This window comes from Mandrillus leucophaeus, unplaced genomic scaffold (assembly GCF_000951045.1).
Source record: "Mandrillus leucophaeus isolate KB7577 unplaced genomic scaffold, Mleu.le_1.0 Scaffold900, whole genome shotgun sequence".
In the NCBI taxonomy this organism is placed as follows: Eukaryota; Metazoa; Chordata; class Mammalia; order Primates; family Cercopithecidae; genus Mandrillus; species Mandrillus leucophaeus.
The window spans coordinates 812,721-829,124 of NW_012109809.1; the positions used below are offsets into that span (position 1 = coordinate 812,721).

Sequence of the window (16,404 nt, forward strand, 5' to 3'; positions counted from 1 at the left end):
AAAGTATCTTTATTTACCTGAGAGCTTTGGGCCATAAGGGAAAGTCTAAGGATGTGAGTTATGGTGCAGGATTTGAGTCACATAGGTATGGGCTTAACCTCTGAAGGGGCTGGATACTTATGTCAGCCATGTGGAAGCCCAGAAGAGATTCTGGACACCAAAGCTCAGGTGAGCTTCCCTGGTTAGCAGTACTTTGTGTGGTACTGTCACACGTCAATACAAGGAAAGAAACACTGTCCTTGGGGAGAGGACAACTGGAAGCTCCACATTTGGAAATGTCCTGACCTTTGTCCCATGCACCTCTTCCTTTAGCTGATTTTGATCTGTAGCCTTTCATAGCAATAAACAGTAACTATGAGTATAACAACTTTCAATGAGTTCTGTCAATCTTCCTAGCAAATTATCAAACATAAGGCTGCTCTTAAGGCTCCCAAACCTGTAACTGGTGTCAGAGTGAGGGTGGTCTTCTGGTTTGTGCTTCCTCTAACTTTGCACTTGTGAAGTGGATATTATAATTATCTCAATTTTACAGATGAAAAAACTAAGAGACAGAGGGGCAAACCTTTTTACTAAATAAAGATCATGCAACTATTAATAGTAGCTAGGATTTGAGCCTACAACCTACACTCTGAACTACTTTTTCATAGTGCCTCCTGTGTGAATAACAAAGATAGGGAAAAGATAAAAGATATAAGAAGAGGCTGGGCACAGTGGCTCATGCCTGTAATCCCAGCACTTTGGGAGGCCAATGTGAGAGGATCCCTTGAGCTCAGGAGTTTGAGACCAGCCTGACCTGGTCTCTACTAGAAAAAAAAAAAAAAAAAAAATTAGCCAGGTGTGATGGCACGTGCCTGTAGTCTCAGCTACTCAGGAGGCTGAGATGGAGAACTGTTTGAGCCAGGAAGTCGAAGCTTCAGTGAGCCATGACCATGCCACTGTACTCCAGCCTGGGTGACAGAGCAACACCCTGTCTCCAAAAAAAAAAAGAAAGAAAAAAACCCATAAAGAACAGACACTACAATGAACATGTGTTCTTAAATGCTGAAGATGTTTAGGGTGGCTTTCATAGAAAAACATCTTGTATTCCGACTCAGGTATTCAATCTATACAAATATTACAATAAATTTAATATGAACAGATAATAATTTTGCATGTTAAAATATCTGAGGCCTAAGCTAAGAATATATTAATTTACAAAGTTATTAATACATATGAGAAGTATACCTTATGGTTACTGAATGTAGCAAAAGATTTGTCTAAGAAAACAAAAAACCGTTAGAGTCCTTGGGGACAATCTTATCATCCCTTGCCTTTCCATTTTAATTACCATCATTAGTCTGTGAGCTCACCTGACCCCATCAAGGAGACTGACCTGCTCTTTCCTCTGTGTTTCCACGGCAGTGAGTTGATATTTGATGAACTTAGGACATTGAGTGCTATTTATCTCCACATCTGTCTCTGCCACCTAAGTGTAAGCCTTTGAGGGCAGGATCATATCTAATTCATGCTTATGTCTCCATACTTAGTTTCTGGAATTTAGGAGGTACTGAATGCATCTATACAGAATAAACACAAGCACGAATACCTGAATAAACGGATGCTAAGAGAGTTGCCGAAGGCTGGTAGGCGTAGGTCTCCTGATCCTTTCCCAAACTTCTATTTGGTCCATCCAACATTAAACAGGTACAGTTCCCTCTCTGCTCCTTTTCACCCCTTGTACCTGTTTACACCTAGCTCCATTTATCTCCCTTTGTCCTTCTAGCTTGAGTTATCTGGGTCAATGAAGAGGAATGTGTCAGAAAATATAGAGGACAAAATTAACCAGAAAGGATGACCAAAGGAACAACTATAATAAAATATTACATTGAACAATTTTAAAAGAAAGGTACCAGAGAGTAGATTTCCTGCAACTTATGCCCGCATAAATTATATTCTAATAATATCTCTGTGGAGTCACCAATCTCACACTTCTGAATTAGGTCCTTGAGAAAAATGCAACATTTGTAGAGAACTTCACTCCACATTAACAAGTGGAGAAAGGCTGAGGCATCTTCAGGGTATATAAAATTAGTTATTATGAATCCAAGATTCCAGATGAGGGGGGCCATTTAGTAGTCCCTTGAACCAAAGATAACATCTTTAAACATTCTTCTCAACCTATCATACTTGTTTATTTTCCATGAGGCATGTGGGAGAGTATTCATAATAACCATCAAACTGCCTGCAAAATCAGAGAGCCATGTGGCCCATTTAATTTTTAATCAGTCGCCTATTAAATTCATAATTATCCACAATGCAACAAAGCAAATGTTTAAGGCAGAATACTTGGAAGCAGAGGATGTTGATCAACTTATTCTTTTTTATGTGCTGAGAAGCCGAGGGGCATCTCACTGTCTCTGAAGAGACAGCCTGGGAATTAAAAGAGTCAGTCTTGGTCTATCCCTGCAACTGGCTGGATGAGTTCAGAGATAACTGAAGTAAATCAGAGGTTTACAGGGCACTTTTTAGACCTGCAATACTTTCAAATGAAGTATCTATGTGTAAAACAAGTGCAACCAGACCTTCTCTAGTTGAAGTTTCTCCCCAACAGTCTCCACCCCTTGCCCTGAGGTGGCCAGAGGGGCACCAAAGGGGTACCAAACCTTCCCTGCTCCGCAAGGCACAATGAGCATTCCATTGCCCAAGGTACTCTCCAAGTTAGCTCCAACGTCCTATGATTTATGTGAGTCAAAGGGTTTTCAATCCCATGTCGGGGGTGGGGGTGCATTTTAAAGCTCTCTACACAGGGAGAGGTACCTATTCTCTTTTGAAAGATTTTCTCTTCTTCCATTGTCCAATAGACCCCAATCCCTACTCCAAATAAGATACTGTAGATAATCCATTCACAAGAAATCCTTCTATTCTGCTACCGTGCAACCTGCTCTGTCTCCAAATAGATGGCATCACCTTTGTATGAAGTAACCCCTTGCAAGGGGCACTTGGTCATTCCCTAATATGCCTTCTCAGCTCTGAGATAACCATATTTGCTTTAAAAACCTTTTTGGAAGCACAGAAGAAAGAACAATAATAAGCTTTAGGAAAAGCCAGAAAAATGTTTAGGCTAGGAGAAAAAGTTACATTAAATGAACTATTCTACTGTAAAATTCTCCTGCTTTTATTGAGTCTATTGGTGCAACCCGAGATGTCCATGTATGAAATAAATCGTGTTTGATGATTGTGGCAACTAAAAGTTTCCATTTCACAGTTGGTTTATGGTATAGTGTACAGAAGCTAACTCCTACGCTCGTGCCCAACCTGCCAAGAGACAATTCATACAGAACAGGCAGAACACTGGACACTAGACGAACACGAAGGGGCACCTCTCTGGGACTAGAAACTCGACAAATTTTCTAAAAGAAGTACAATCTTAGTTCAAATCTAAAAGACATAATCTAAAAAATGAGGTATCAGCTTTAAATGGAAACCATCTGATATTGGATATAATAGTAGCTGTGGGTGAGGGTAGAAGATTGGGCAAATTGTGAAATGTGAAGTTTTAGCTCTGAAACCATCTCCACTGTGTGCCACCTGTGCCCTTCTCCCAATTCTGAAATGTCCCACAGGTGCGTCAAATTCAGCCTGTTCCAGACTAAGCACCTGCTTCCTTCCACCACCTCTAAACCTGCTCCTTCTCTTTTATCTATATTCCTGGGAATGCCACCAACTTCCTCTCTCTCACCCAAGCCCATTGCACCTTCTCTTTTGCCCTCCAATTAATTGCCAAGTCCTGCTGACACTTCCTCCTAAATAGCTCCTAAGTCTGTTCTCTTTTTCTTTGTCCATGTTGTCACCCTCCTCCTCAGGTCAGGGTCACCTCCCGCTTGGATGACCTCAGCAACCTAATTGGTCCCCTTGGTTACAGTACTTCCTGGTTCTCATATATTTTGTGCTGCAGCGAGAGTGATCGTTCTAAAACACCAAGTGGACCCTGTGATTTGCATGCTTAAAATGCTTAAAACCGTTCCCACTCCTGTTCAGGTAAAGTTAGTTAACTCTTTTTTTTTTTTTTTTTAAAAGATGGAGTCTTGCTCTGTCGCCCAGGCTGGAGCGCAGTGGCACGATCTCGGCTCATTGCAACCTCTGCCTTCCGGGTTCAAGCGATTCTCCTGTCTCAGCCTCCCGAGTAGCTGGTACTACAGGCACACGCTACCACGCCCAGCTAATTTTTGTATTTTTAGTAGAGATGGAGTTTCACCATGTTGGCCAGGCTGGTCTCGATCTCCTTACCTTGTGATCCGCCTGCCTTGGCCTCCCAAACTTCTGGGATTACAGGCGTGAGCCACTGCGCCCGGCCTAACATGGCTTTTAAGACCTCTAAGTATGTTGCCACTTTACTCCCTGACATTCTCCTCCTTGTAACCCACAGTACAACCATAATAAACTATTTTGGTTTGTTAAATGCGCCATTCCCTCTCTTCAAGATTCTCACCTGTTTGATTTCCCCTTCTAGAGCATCCTTACTCTGTCTGTCTTATCCTGAGGGCTAATTTCTGTGTATTTTTCAGAGTTTAGTTTATTCATAATTTCCTCCAGGAGGCCTCCCTAGTCTTGTTAAGATGCCCTTGCCAAACGTTTCTTCCAGCAGTAATGTATACCTCTCCAGTCATCCCACATAGCATATTGTGTTATAACTGCTTGATTAAATGTCCATTTCTCCAACTAGACTGTCAGCTCTCTGAAGGCAAGGACCATGTCTGTATTGATCATCACTGAATCACCAGTGCCTAGGAGAGAGTCTAGTATATGGAAGAAAATTAACATACATGTTGAATAGAGTAAAAGAAACAATGAGTTTCTCATCTTAACCCACAGTATCCATAATAACTGCTGGATCATTTTGTTTCACTTCACTCTTATGCAGTTATTTTAGGGGGGGCTTTCCACCCATTTCTGACCAACTCTTTCAATGGCTGCTTTTTGCCATCAGGATGACATTCAATCTTGGCGTGGGCATATAAGGTTCATTAGGATCTAGTTCTTGCCTACTTTTCCAGCCTCACATCTATTCCTTTCTTTAAATAAAATCCGTGCTCTAACCACACCAGACTGGTTGGCTTTGCTTAAGGTCACCATGCTGTCTGACTCCTTAGTCCCCTCTGCACTGTGACATCTGGCTTTCTACTCCTCGCTATTTATATTTCAACTCAAGGGTGCTCTTGGAAGTCCAACCTACCAAGCTTTTCTCCTACTACCAGTAACAGAATTGGGTATTTGTTTTCTGAGTGTTACAGACCCCATGCATTTTCTCTATCATGTTTGAATTTTGGCTTTCTTCTAAGGTCGTATTTTCATGAAGAGCAGGGAGAAGAATCTTACTGATCTGCGTGATCACCTGGTTTAACACAGTACTTGGCACAAAAGGGCATTCAGTAAATACCTTTTGAGTTAATGATTTTCCTTTAAATGAATACAATTTTTTAAATATAGGCAATGAGAACCAAAAGAAGCAAAAGGAGTAAGCAGGCACTGATGTATATTTTTAGCCAAATTAACACAACACACTCATATAATTCTTGTGAGGATCCATATGGACACCTACTGCCAAGATGATCACCTACACTCAAACCTGGGGAGGGTGGACGAGAACTGTTTATACCTTTCTTTGTTTGGCATTTATTTAGGGAGGGGTGTATCTGGTTTCAATTGCACTTTAAAAATAATGTTTTTCATATATAAGCCTTCAAATCATACATGTTCATAAAATATTCATCTCAGTCTGACAGGGCCTAGGAATTTTTCAGTTCCACCATTACTGCAGACTGCTGCCGCACTCCAAGACATTTGCATTATAGCACACAAATGGGTACTATTTTTTCCTTTATTTTCATCTTGACAGGTCTGAACAGAAATAAAAATACTGATAGAATATTCTCTAAGAAGAAATGATACTTTACAGCTGACACTTCTAGAGTAATTGGACATTAACAAAAAAAACCCCAACCTGTTATTTTCTTAGAAAATTTTAGCTGCTTAGTAGACAATGAATCCACAGAAGACAGCCTGTGTTTCATAGATCATATAACCTAGATATCCCCCTTAGAGCAATGCAGACCTCTGTAGCTCAACCTGTTTTATCCTGAAGTTACCTAGAGACCTACTAATACAATCCTCCCATGTACTTTGATCCTCACAGTGTTCAGTAATATAATCCAAATTCCTGTCGATGTTTCACAACACAAGAGAGGTGGAAGACTCCTGCTTAACCACAAATGTAAATACTAAAACAAATTTAGCCACAGATCTCCTCCACCTAAATTTGGTTCTTGATGCGTGTTCAAATTCTTTTCACACACACAAACACACCCACCTATTACAATGTCTACAAATAATCCCTCCTCTGCAGGCCTAGTTTGAAACTCTAACTGGGGTTAGTCAGCATTGGCAAAGTGGTGTGCGATTTTCCCAAAGTTGCAGGACGCTAAAGCACTTCACTAGCATGACCTTTAGTGTGCCTGTGCTCCAAAGTTCCTAGAGGCAGGAGAGAGATGTAGAAGCTACTTGTCAATCTAGCGGAGGTCAGGTCAGATCATGTGTTAGAAACCAACTCCTCAGCTTCAGAAACATGTCTGAGAGAGGAGCTTGCAGGTGGAAGCAGCACGTTTCAAGGGTCTGAAGTGTCAGTGGGTGTGTTTTGCAAGATATTTATGACGAGTGAACGATAGCAGGTATTGAGATTTGGACCCAGTGGAGGTTGAGGCTGAGGCTAACATCATAGCTAAGTATCTGTGCATGTGTGTGTGTTGGGTAATGGGTGGTGTATGTGTGTTGCATGTACAGGTGATGTATGTGTTTGGAGGGATGATGAAGCTATTATTCCAATAGCTGGGGGAAGGAATTATAAAATATGTATAAGGATTTGTTCAAAGAAAAGCATTTTGTAACATTCCCACTCTCGAGCTAGGAACAAAATGACTGGGTTAGGAAGGCAAGTGATGAGGAAACGAGGAGAGCAGAAAAAAAGCTAAACAACATGCTTCTGTCACAGAAGGCTGAGTTTTTCCCAAAGGCTCTGGATGTCTGGGGATCCAGACAAAGTCTGACAGCTCAATTTGGGATGGGACAGGACAGAGTAAATAACTAAAGAAAGTTTTCTGGCATCTTGATCAGCCACCCCATATTGCATCTAAGACACCCTTGGCACTCACATCCTGAGCAACCCTCTGTATATCCTTCCCTTAACTTTAAAGCTTCCTTTGCAGGGCAACCATTCAAGTTACCCTAATCTGATCAGACAGAGAACACTGAGTCAGAGACAGTTTAATTGGACAGTCAGCTCTGTAACTAGATTGTAAATTACCTGAGGGTATGAACTGCATTTTACACCTCTTTTTTGTTGTCCATTCCAGGCACAGGCTTTCAATAAATGAATGTTCTGATTGATTTTTTTTAAAAAAGATACATAGTAACAATTGTTATTATTATATAGTGCTATTTTGTGACAGAAAGCATACTATATGAATGAATTTATTTCTCACACTAAGAAAATGAGGTGGTGCATAGATTACCTCTGTGTTACAGAGAAGGACACTGAAGCACACAGAGGTTAAGTAATTTGTCCAAAGTCACAGGGCTTGTAAAGGGCAGAGTCTGTATTTAAATCCACATAGTCTGGCTGTAGCATTCATACCCTTAACCAATCCATGATCTTTCTTTTTATAGACATGTGTGATTCTGGAAATCTTTGTGGCTTTTGTGATTTGCGGGAGGACAGAGGGCTAGAGAAATGATGAGTCTTTTTAGGAATGAAACCTACTAATAGAACCAGCACAGTCATAGCATCTTTTTATTTTTCACTGTGGCCACCCAGAGGGGGGAAAAGCAAAACAAAACAAAACAAAAACTATCCTCATTTAAGAGACCATTTTGGTCTCGTATGATTTTTTTTTTCTCATGATTGAGTCAGCCTTGGTAGATTCAGCTTGGTCCCTGGTTTCCCACAACCTCAAATCCTGTAGAAGAATGGATTTGTTTTAGGCCAACTCATGGTTCATGCTATCCTCAGAGTAGAGCCAAACAAAACTTCTTGTTACACAATTTATTTTGTGCCCTTTTGGGGTGGTCCCCAAATCTCCTTCGGATATGCCAGATCTGGTTCAACTTTCAAAAGCAATATCTGAGTAATGACTCCATCCTGCTCCACTCCATGTCACACATGTGGGAAGAGGGTGTGGGGCCACAGGAGGAAGACCTATAGAAATCACCAAGTGCTCAAGGGCAAAACTGCTAGGAAAAGGACAGGATTCCAGAAAGGCAGAAAAGAAGAGAAGGGAATGATCACTAGCAACATGAGAACAGAGAATCGTCTGGGAATCGGAGAGCAGTGAGCAGCACCTGTGGAAGGGTTGATCCTGGCAAGGGAAGACCGGGGACCAGGTCAGATCAGTGGAAAGAAAGCAAAGAGGGGAACAAGAAATGAGATCTGGGAGAGGCAGCAGCCAGGCAGCAAAGATGAAAAGCTCTAATCTGACAAGGGAAGAAGGAAGGCAGGAGGGATGTTGGGTGAAAGAATTGCTCCTAGAACAGAAGTTACACAAGGCCTTTTCTTCTGACTCTTGTGACCATTTCAGCCTTAAAATTTTCATTTCTAATGGGGCTTAGTGATGAGCCTTATCAAGCCTAATCTTCAGGAATATTACGTGCAATAACAAGAAATGGATTGGAAAATCTTCATATGGTTTCATGTGGTTATTTGTGAAAGCTGAACTTAACCAATCTCTAGCTCCCACCACAGTGAAAAACAATGGTGGCTGCAAACCATGTTTCTAGCATTCTTACTCCATACTTTCCATACTTTCAATTATTCACTCAACTGTTACCAATGGGCTGCTCTGTTACCTTCTACTGGGATTTAGGATTATAAAGTGAAATAAGATACTTTCTGTCAGCAAGTTGTTCACATGGGAAAAACATACACTTAAAAATAACAATGTGTTGAGAAGTACTATGACAAAGAAACTATAACAGGGATATGGAGGGACCAGAGAGGGTGTCCTCTAGCCATTTCCCTCATATACCCCCATTTACCCCCATACACCCCCATCCACCTGGAAAGTCTCCTTCCCAACCCTAACCCTCAACCCATATCCCTTGAAGTCCTGACCATTCCTCACATTATAGATCAAATGCTATTTTCTCAACAAGGTGGTTCCTAATCTCAGAAGGTGGATTAATCTTTCCATTCTGTGTGCTTCTGTAACATGTTATTTATATCTCTGGTGTAAAATTTATTCTAATTAGTTCTTTTTAAAAAAACTATGTATAATGAAGGTAGATAGGTAGGTAGATAGATAGATAGATAGATAGATAGATAGATAGATAGATATCTATGGAGGTTTCTTAAAGTGCAGTTAGGGTCTGGTGAGGTAAACGTTCATTTACATCAAGTAATCTACAGCCCCCTTTAAGAGGCTAAAGTGAATAGACCCTGCTGCATTCTGGCAATTGTGAAACCTTGTTTGTACATTTTCTTGTTTTGAAGAGGCATAAAAGAAATAGCCTTTAGACCTAAAATGACCCAATCATTCCTTCCAGCTCTTTCTACATTGGACAAAGAACAGGGAACAAAATAAAACAAAACAAAACAAAACTCAAATTAATCACATAATTTTTAATCTGGAAAGGACTCTATATTTCATTTAACCCAGTATCTTAATTACAAATAAAGAAACTATATTCTGAGAAATTTAGATACTTATTCAATATTACACAGCAAGAATCAACAATAAATTTTGCAATCCTTAAGTTCGAGGCTCTTCCCAATGGAACCTTCCCAAAATGTAAACCAAGCAGTTTACCTTTAATAAGAAAGAAAGTGTTTTTTTAAAAAAATGGGACAGCATTAAAATGTACAGAGAAAAAAAATTCATTGAAAAGCAGTATACATTATAGAGAAATGTCTTCCCATTAGTCCATTTGTCCACAGAGAACATCATGCTTTCACAAACATCAGTGAAAATGTTTGTAGAGTTTAAAGCTTTAATTTAAAAATCTGTCCTTTATGATGTCTGGATCCTTTATCCTTCAGACATCAAATGATTCTATACAGTTAGCAATAAGAATTATTTTGAGGTTCTTCTCCAAGATATTTTAGTATGTTTGGTGGTAGTGGCCGTTAACAGGTGTTCTTAACAGTTGCGGAAGTAAAATAATACATCAAGGCTCTGTTGAGAGGTGCACATTCACACATGTTCTCTCCCATCATGACTTAGGCAAAGGCAGCAGGTGCACTCAAATGTGACACAGTTTACTCCATCTCAGTCCTGCTATTATTGCCAGAAGGCTTGTCTTTTCCCTGCCCTTTCCCACGTCCCCCTGCCCCATCGCCATCCTGATAGATCTGACCCAGTCCTATAGACGCCCCAGATTGGGCATGTGGGTGTGCACACACCCACACACACCAGGTTGAAGCACTAAAATTGAATTTAAAACTTACTGGGTTCCAACGCTAAACAGGCATATGTATATATAATATGTATATATGTACATGTGGATAGGTACATATAATATGTATTTATCTACCTATATATTCAAAGTGATAATCACTTAGATAAATACCACTCGCTTTTAAAAATTCTTTCATTCACTGCAGAGGATGGTCTGAAGAAACTGGCTTTCAGATAGAGACTACACTCACTGCTCTGCCATTCCCAAGGACCCCTCAGGGCCACAGAGACAGTACCTCGGTTTTGCAGCTACATAGGGGTTTCAACACAACTTCTACCACTTCCTATTTGTGTGATCTTGAGAAAAATCACTTAACCTCTTTGAACAATAATTTCCTTAATTCTAAACTGAGGATGTTAATACCTACTTCATGAAGTTAGGAGGACTGGAGGTATTGTATGCCAATGGGTGCTGCATGGTAGTGCTCAGTACATAATAGCTATTATGATGCAGATGATGATAAGAGGGAAGAGTTAAAGAGGAAATGGGGGATGATCATGGCCCCCATTTCCCAAATGCCTTCTATATTTCGGGATTTCTCAGCAAGGATTGGTAGAACTTGACTGCTAGCCTTTATCTGGTGAGTATGAAGCTCGAGGTAGAGGAAAGAGAACTAGTAGGGGGAAGTCCATGAATGGCTAGCATTTAATGTTATTTTCTTGTCTTGAGCCTATACATACATACACTTAATGTCCCTTCCACTGCTGAGGAAACGGCATTTCACAGTAGTGAATTCAGCATCTTTTGAGGAATCAAAGCCATTTTTTTTTTCTTTTTGCTTAGCAGGACCGGACTGCACAAAGCAGGGTGAAAGAATTCACGTGATCTCCATGGTGGCTAATTATACAATTTCCAGTTTCAACAGCAGGTCCCAGCTATTTGCTCCCCCGCTACCCCAGCAATTCTAGTAACTGTGAGCTATCCTATGGATCACAGAACAAATGCCCAGCTCCTTTCTACAGTCACGGGGTCAGAGTACACAGCCAACCCACTAGCAGAGCTGGTGTTGTGGTTTGAACTATCCAAAGTACAACAAGGAAGGAGGAAGCCCCAACCTACCCCGGACATGCCCTGAATGACACAGCCATTTAGGGCCTGCCTAAGATGCCATTCTGTTTGCAAACACATACTACCTGCCGTATCACTCAACAAAATAATTCCATCAGAAGGCCTGAAGGCAAATGACTAATGTTAAAAGTGGCCCATGCATCATTTCAGTGACAACTCCACAGGCGCCAATTAAACATGGAAAAGACCTGTTCTGAAGCATGCCCACCTGGCATTTCCCAAGGAGCTGTAGTCAATGGCTGATAAAACATACGTGATCATAACTATAAAGAAATTTCGCAGCCCTCTCCTTGCTCAAAAGCAACCGGGGCCCATGAGGACAATCAACCTGGAAGACGCCCAAAAGATGAGGTGAGTAAAGAAAAGCCTGCATCTGAAGCCAGCACTGCTCTTCCTTGTGCACAGAAAGCAAAGATCGGGAGTTGCATGAGGTCATATTTTCAGCCACCAAAAACAAACGAAAAAACCAACCAAACCTCAAAAAAGCCCAGATGGGTCCAGGGAATGCTTGGGAGTTTGTCTGGTAGTCTATGGTAAACTTCAATTGTTATGTCTCCGAGTGAAAGAAAGGATGGGCAGTAGTCCATCCCCTGCTTCTAGGAGTGCTTTCCAGTATCACCATTGTAGGACCTGCTCAGCACACCAGGCCAAACTCACTGTCCAAATATCCTTCCCTAGAACCATACAATAACCACCTTCTGAGTGGAAGGAAGAGGACACACTTAACAAATGAAGTCAAGGCATAAAACCTCCAGCAGAGAGACAGTGGCTGGAGCAGAAATGCTTTTCAAGGCTGCAGTTCTAAATCAGTCAGGCAGACACCTGTATACATACATACATAGAGAGACAAAGCTTCAAACACCACCACCTCCTCACACCTAATGACTGCCTGTGATGAGAGTTTGCATTCTCTATTCTGGCTTTTCTAACAACAAAAATGTGTCTTTATACTCAGTTCTGATTCTGAACCTATTCTCTAATGCTTATCCATTTTTTGTTTTTCCAATACACAAGGTCAGATAAATGAGAAATAAAATATTTTTCAGTTTTAATTTTGATCCAGATCTAAATTATTTGTGACTTTTAATTCATTACCTTTGATTTCCCCTTCAAGTGATTTAAGTCAATGCACCCCTCACATACACATAACAACAGTAAGAAAGATAATATTCTTAGATTGGGGCTAGCAAATATAAGCAAAACAAACAAACAAACAAATAAAAAACCCACAAGCAAAAACAATGATGCTTCCGTTTTCATGAGTCCTTTTACCAATGATGCAGTGTACTGAAATCTCTTCAAAGCAGTTGCTTCAGTGTTAAGTTTTTGGTTCGAAAATAAAAAGGGGTCACTGGCAATTAATTTCTCAGCACAATAGAAAAGCAACCCAACCCCTTAACAACACTAAAATGGCAGAATTAAACACAGTGGGAACAAGTAGGAATAGACGAATACCTGGGATTGCCAGATTGGAAAGGGGGAGGTTGTGGAGGTGAGGGGGGAGCGAGGCCATCCAGTCGGCATTGCAGACCTCCGATGATGTCTTTGTCCCGCTGGGGTTGGGGGAGCAGATGGTCCCCATTCTGAGTTTCCTCCTAGCCTTCCTAACTGCTAGCATCCCTGTTGTTAACAAACTGGCCAGTCTCAGCCCAGTGCCACTCACTCAGTGATCATCACTTCTCCGGCTCTGTGGACGTTTCAGGGCGACGCTTGCCACGCCAGTCTTTCCAAAATGCCTTTCTGGCTGGGAGACGGGGCAAACAGATGGATCCCTACCCACTAGCACCCGCAGTCCCCACTCTCCCCGGCCCAGCCTCTGCTCTACTCCCTTAATCTGCTCAGTCCCAGCTCCGTTAAACTTCTTACGTTCCCCTCTGGAGATGGGGGAAGGTAGGCCCCTACAGATAAATCTTACAGAAACGGAAAGTCCGAGGAGTAGCCACACCCGGAGCCACTCACAAGACAGGTGCCCACCCAGTGTACAGACATGCCTGCCGGTCCATACACATGTGGCGCCCGGGCGCGCCGGCTCTAACCTGATTTATGTTTCTATATGTGTCACTGGGCTGGTACACAAGCTGGGCCTCCCTGCTACTCACTCCCCCGCTTCTCTGCACAGACGCCCCCTGCCCTGTGGCTTCCTGAAAGACACACAGAAGTGCAGCCGGCAGCACCCCGACTCCCGGCAGCCCCTCCCCGCACTGCCGGGCAGATTTGCCGGGCTAGGCGGCCCGTGATTGGCCGCTGGCGGAGCGCGCTCCGATTGGCCAGCGCCCTCCGGGCTGCCCCTCTGTCCCGCTCCCACGCCTCCCCTGCTCCCCAGTCTCCTCCCTTCGTTACTCCTGCCTTCCTGTGTGTGTGTGTACACAGACTCCGCGGCAGCGGCTGCATTCGTGGAAACTTGCAGGCTTCGGCCAGTCGGTCCTCAGATAGGTCCTCTTTCCTCCAGCCCCTCACACAGTCAGCACTCAGATGTTCACACACGGAAAGGGTTACGTTTTCCGTAAACCACAGAAGCAGCAGAAATATGATAGGTAAGAGGCCCAGAAAGGTGCTGTATCTCATATTTGGATGACAACATCTAGGATGGTTTGTGTTTCAGGCATTACATAATTAAGCTTCACCTACACATTACTAGGCAGTAGTCCCGTGCAGTTATTACCGTTTTACAGAGGAGGCAATAATGAAACATCTTTGTATTGTCCTGTTGTTTAGAACCTTTTTTCAAATTGCTTGTCCCCTTTGCTCTTCACAGTACCCCACCAGGCAGGGAGGGTTGCTGATATAATTCCCTTTAGTAGATGAAATGAAAGTCTGGAAGCATTCAGGGAGCTGAATGTGGTGGCACTATTGGAAATCCCATTTTGGAACGAGTCTCGCTAGCATGGAGGCTCGTAGGCATACAAACCCATTTCCCTGCTTTCTGCAGTGTTGCCTATTCCTTCAAATGGTACTTTTCCGTGACGGAAAACTATGAGGTCTCTGCTGGTCTGAGGACTTTGCACATGAAAATCACAGGGACATCCTGGCAAACAGACAAATCAAGAAAAGCACTCTGGGCTTGATGGTAGGGTCCTAGAGGGCTTGATGGTAGGGTTCCAGATACTCGATGATAGTGTTCCGGAGGGACTCAGGCCAGACAGGTCCTCAGTAACTCAGGGGGACCTTATGGGAAAAGAAAGCGGTTGCCTGAGCTAAGGCAAGACTGAGGGCTCATATACAGATCTGTAGGTCAGCTAACATTTAATCACCAAATGGCCCCACGTTATCTCCTGGGCCCCAAAGCACCTTTCCATACACAACTCCTGCTGCGTAGTGGCCCCTTTTGACATCTTATTAACATTTCCTTTTCCAGGCTATTCTTAACATTCATTTCAACCTGCTTTGCTACATAATATTCCCAGTTTTTCTGTTTTGTTTGTTTGGTTTGGTCTGGGGGATTGTCACTTGTATGTCAAGAAGGTGTGTTATATTTTTCATTTATCTTCTAATGCTTACAGGGCACTTCAGTATAAACATAGTATTCTTTGTTTTTAAGTATACCACAGGATATTGGGAATATGTCACCTAGCTGTTTGCATCAACAATGTTTTTGGGTTTTTTCCTCCCACGCACTCTCCTAGAAATATCACTCTGTGAAGTAATATCTTAAGATTTATTTTTGAAGTGACAGCTTTCAGGGCTTCCCCTTCAGCCTAAAATTTCCAAACAGAAAACTTTATGGAAGCTGTCTAAAGCAAACACAATGTATTCTTTAGTCTCTACTGTGAAATGTTAATTTTAGTGCCTTTTTCCCCCTTATTTTTCAACTGTTAACCAAAGGAATGAGTGATAGTTAGAAAGCATCAAATTTGGCTGGGCGCTGTGGCTCACGCCTGTAATCCCAGCACTTTGGGAGGCGGAGGACGGCGGATGACGGGGTCAAGATATCCAGACCATCTTGGCAAACATGGTGAAACCCCGTCACTACTAAAAATACAAAAATTAGCTGGCTGTGGTGGTGCGCGCCTGTAGCCCCAGCTACTCGGGAGGCTGAGGCAGGAGAATCGCCAGAACCCAGAAAGTGGAGGTTGCAGTGAGCTGAGATCTGCCACTGCACTCCAGCTTGGCGACAGAGCGAGACTCCATCTCAAAAAAGAAAAAAGAAAAAAAGCATCAAATTTTAGACACTTAGCGACATCACTGAGTGAGAACTTGAAAGCAAGTAGAACCACTTCAGAATGAGATGATTTGCACCTCTCTGAAATTGGCTTATAAATTTACAGCTACTTGATTTGCCCAAGAAAACAATTCAAAAGGAGGGCAACACTTTTTCCATATATTCCTGAGTCAGTCCTGGGAAAAATCTAGCAAATGAAAACACAGTGTCTAGTACAGTACTTGGCATATAGCAGGTACTTAATATTTATTGGAAGGAGGGAGATGCTTGGTTAAAGCTCTTGATAAACATCATGCTCTGCTGGGCTCTAAGTAGTGTCTTAGAGCAGTGCTTTTCAGACATTAATATGAAAATCAATCATATTCTGATTAAATCAATTTGAGATGGACCTGATATTCTAAATATTCAACAAGCTTCTAGGCAATGCAGATACTCCTGGCCCAGACTACACTTTGTGAGTAGCAAGGCCTTAGAGAACAGGCTCATGTTTGATAGGTAGGATACGCAGTGCTTTTCTCTCTTTTCCAAGATTTTATAATGTTTTTACATAACTTTTATAATCATAAAATAAATGTGCTTAAAAAAACTCAGCTAACAATCTCTAAGATAGTCTTTTTTTTAATCCTATTATGTCATGGAAACCAAATTACCAGTGAGATTTTTGTACGATGCCATAGGTGTATAGGGAAAAATAT

General features: G+C 42.0%; 1 protein-coding gene across 3 annotated transcripts in view; it reads right to left on the minus strand.

The window, feature by feature from the left end:
- PLCXD2 (phosphatidylinositol-specific phospholipase C, X domain containing 2) overlaps positions 1-13,747 on the minus strand; it is a 170,977-nt gene extending 157,230 nt beyond the window's left edge. For all 3 annotated transcript variants that reach the window (XM_011969731.1, XM_011969730.1, XM_011969729.1), the window contains exon 1: positions 13,006-13,747. In XM_011969731.1, coding sequence (XP_011825121.1) covers positions 13,006-13,168 — 163 coding nt within the window. In that variant the 5' untranslated portion in view covers positions 13,169-13,747. The remainder of the gene's footprint in view (positions 1-13,005) is intronic.
- Positions 13,748-16,404: the final 2,657 nt, after the last annotated feature.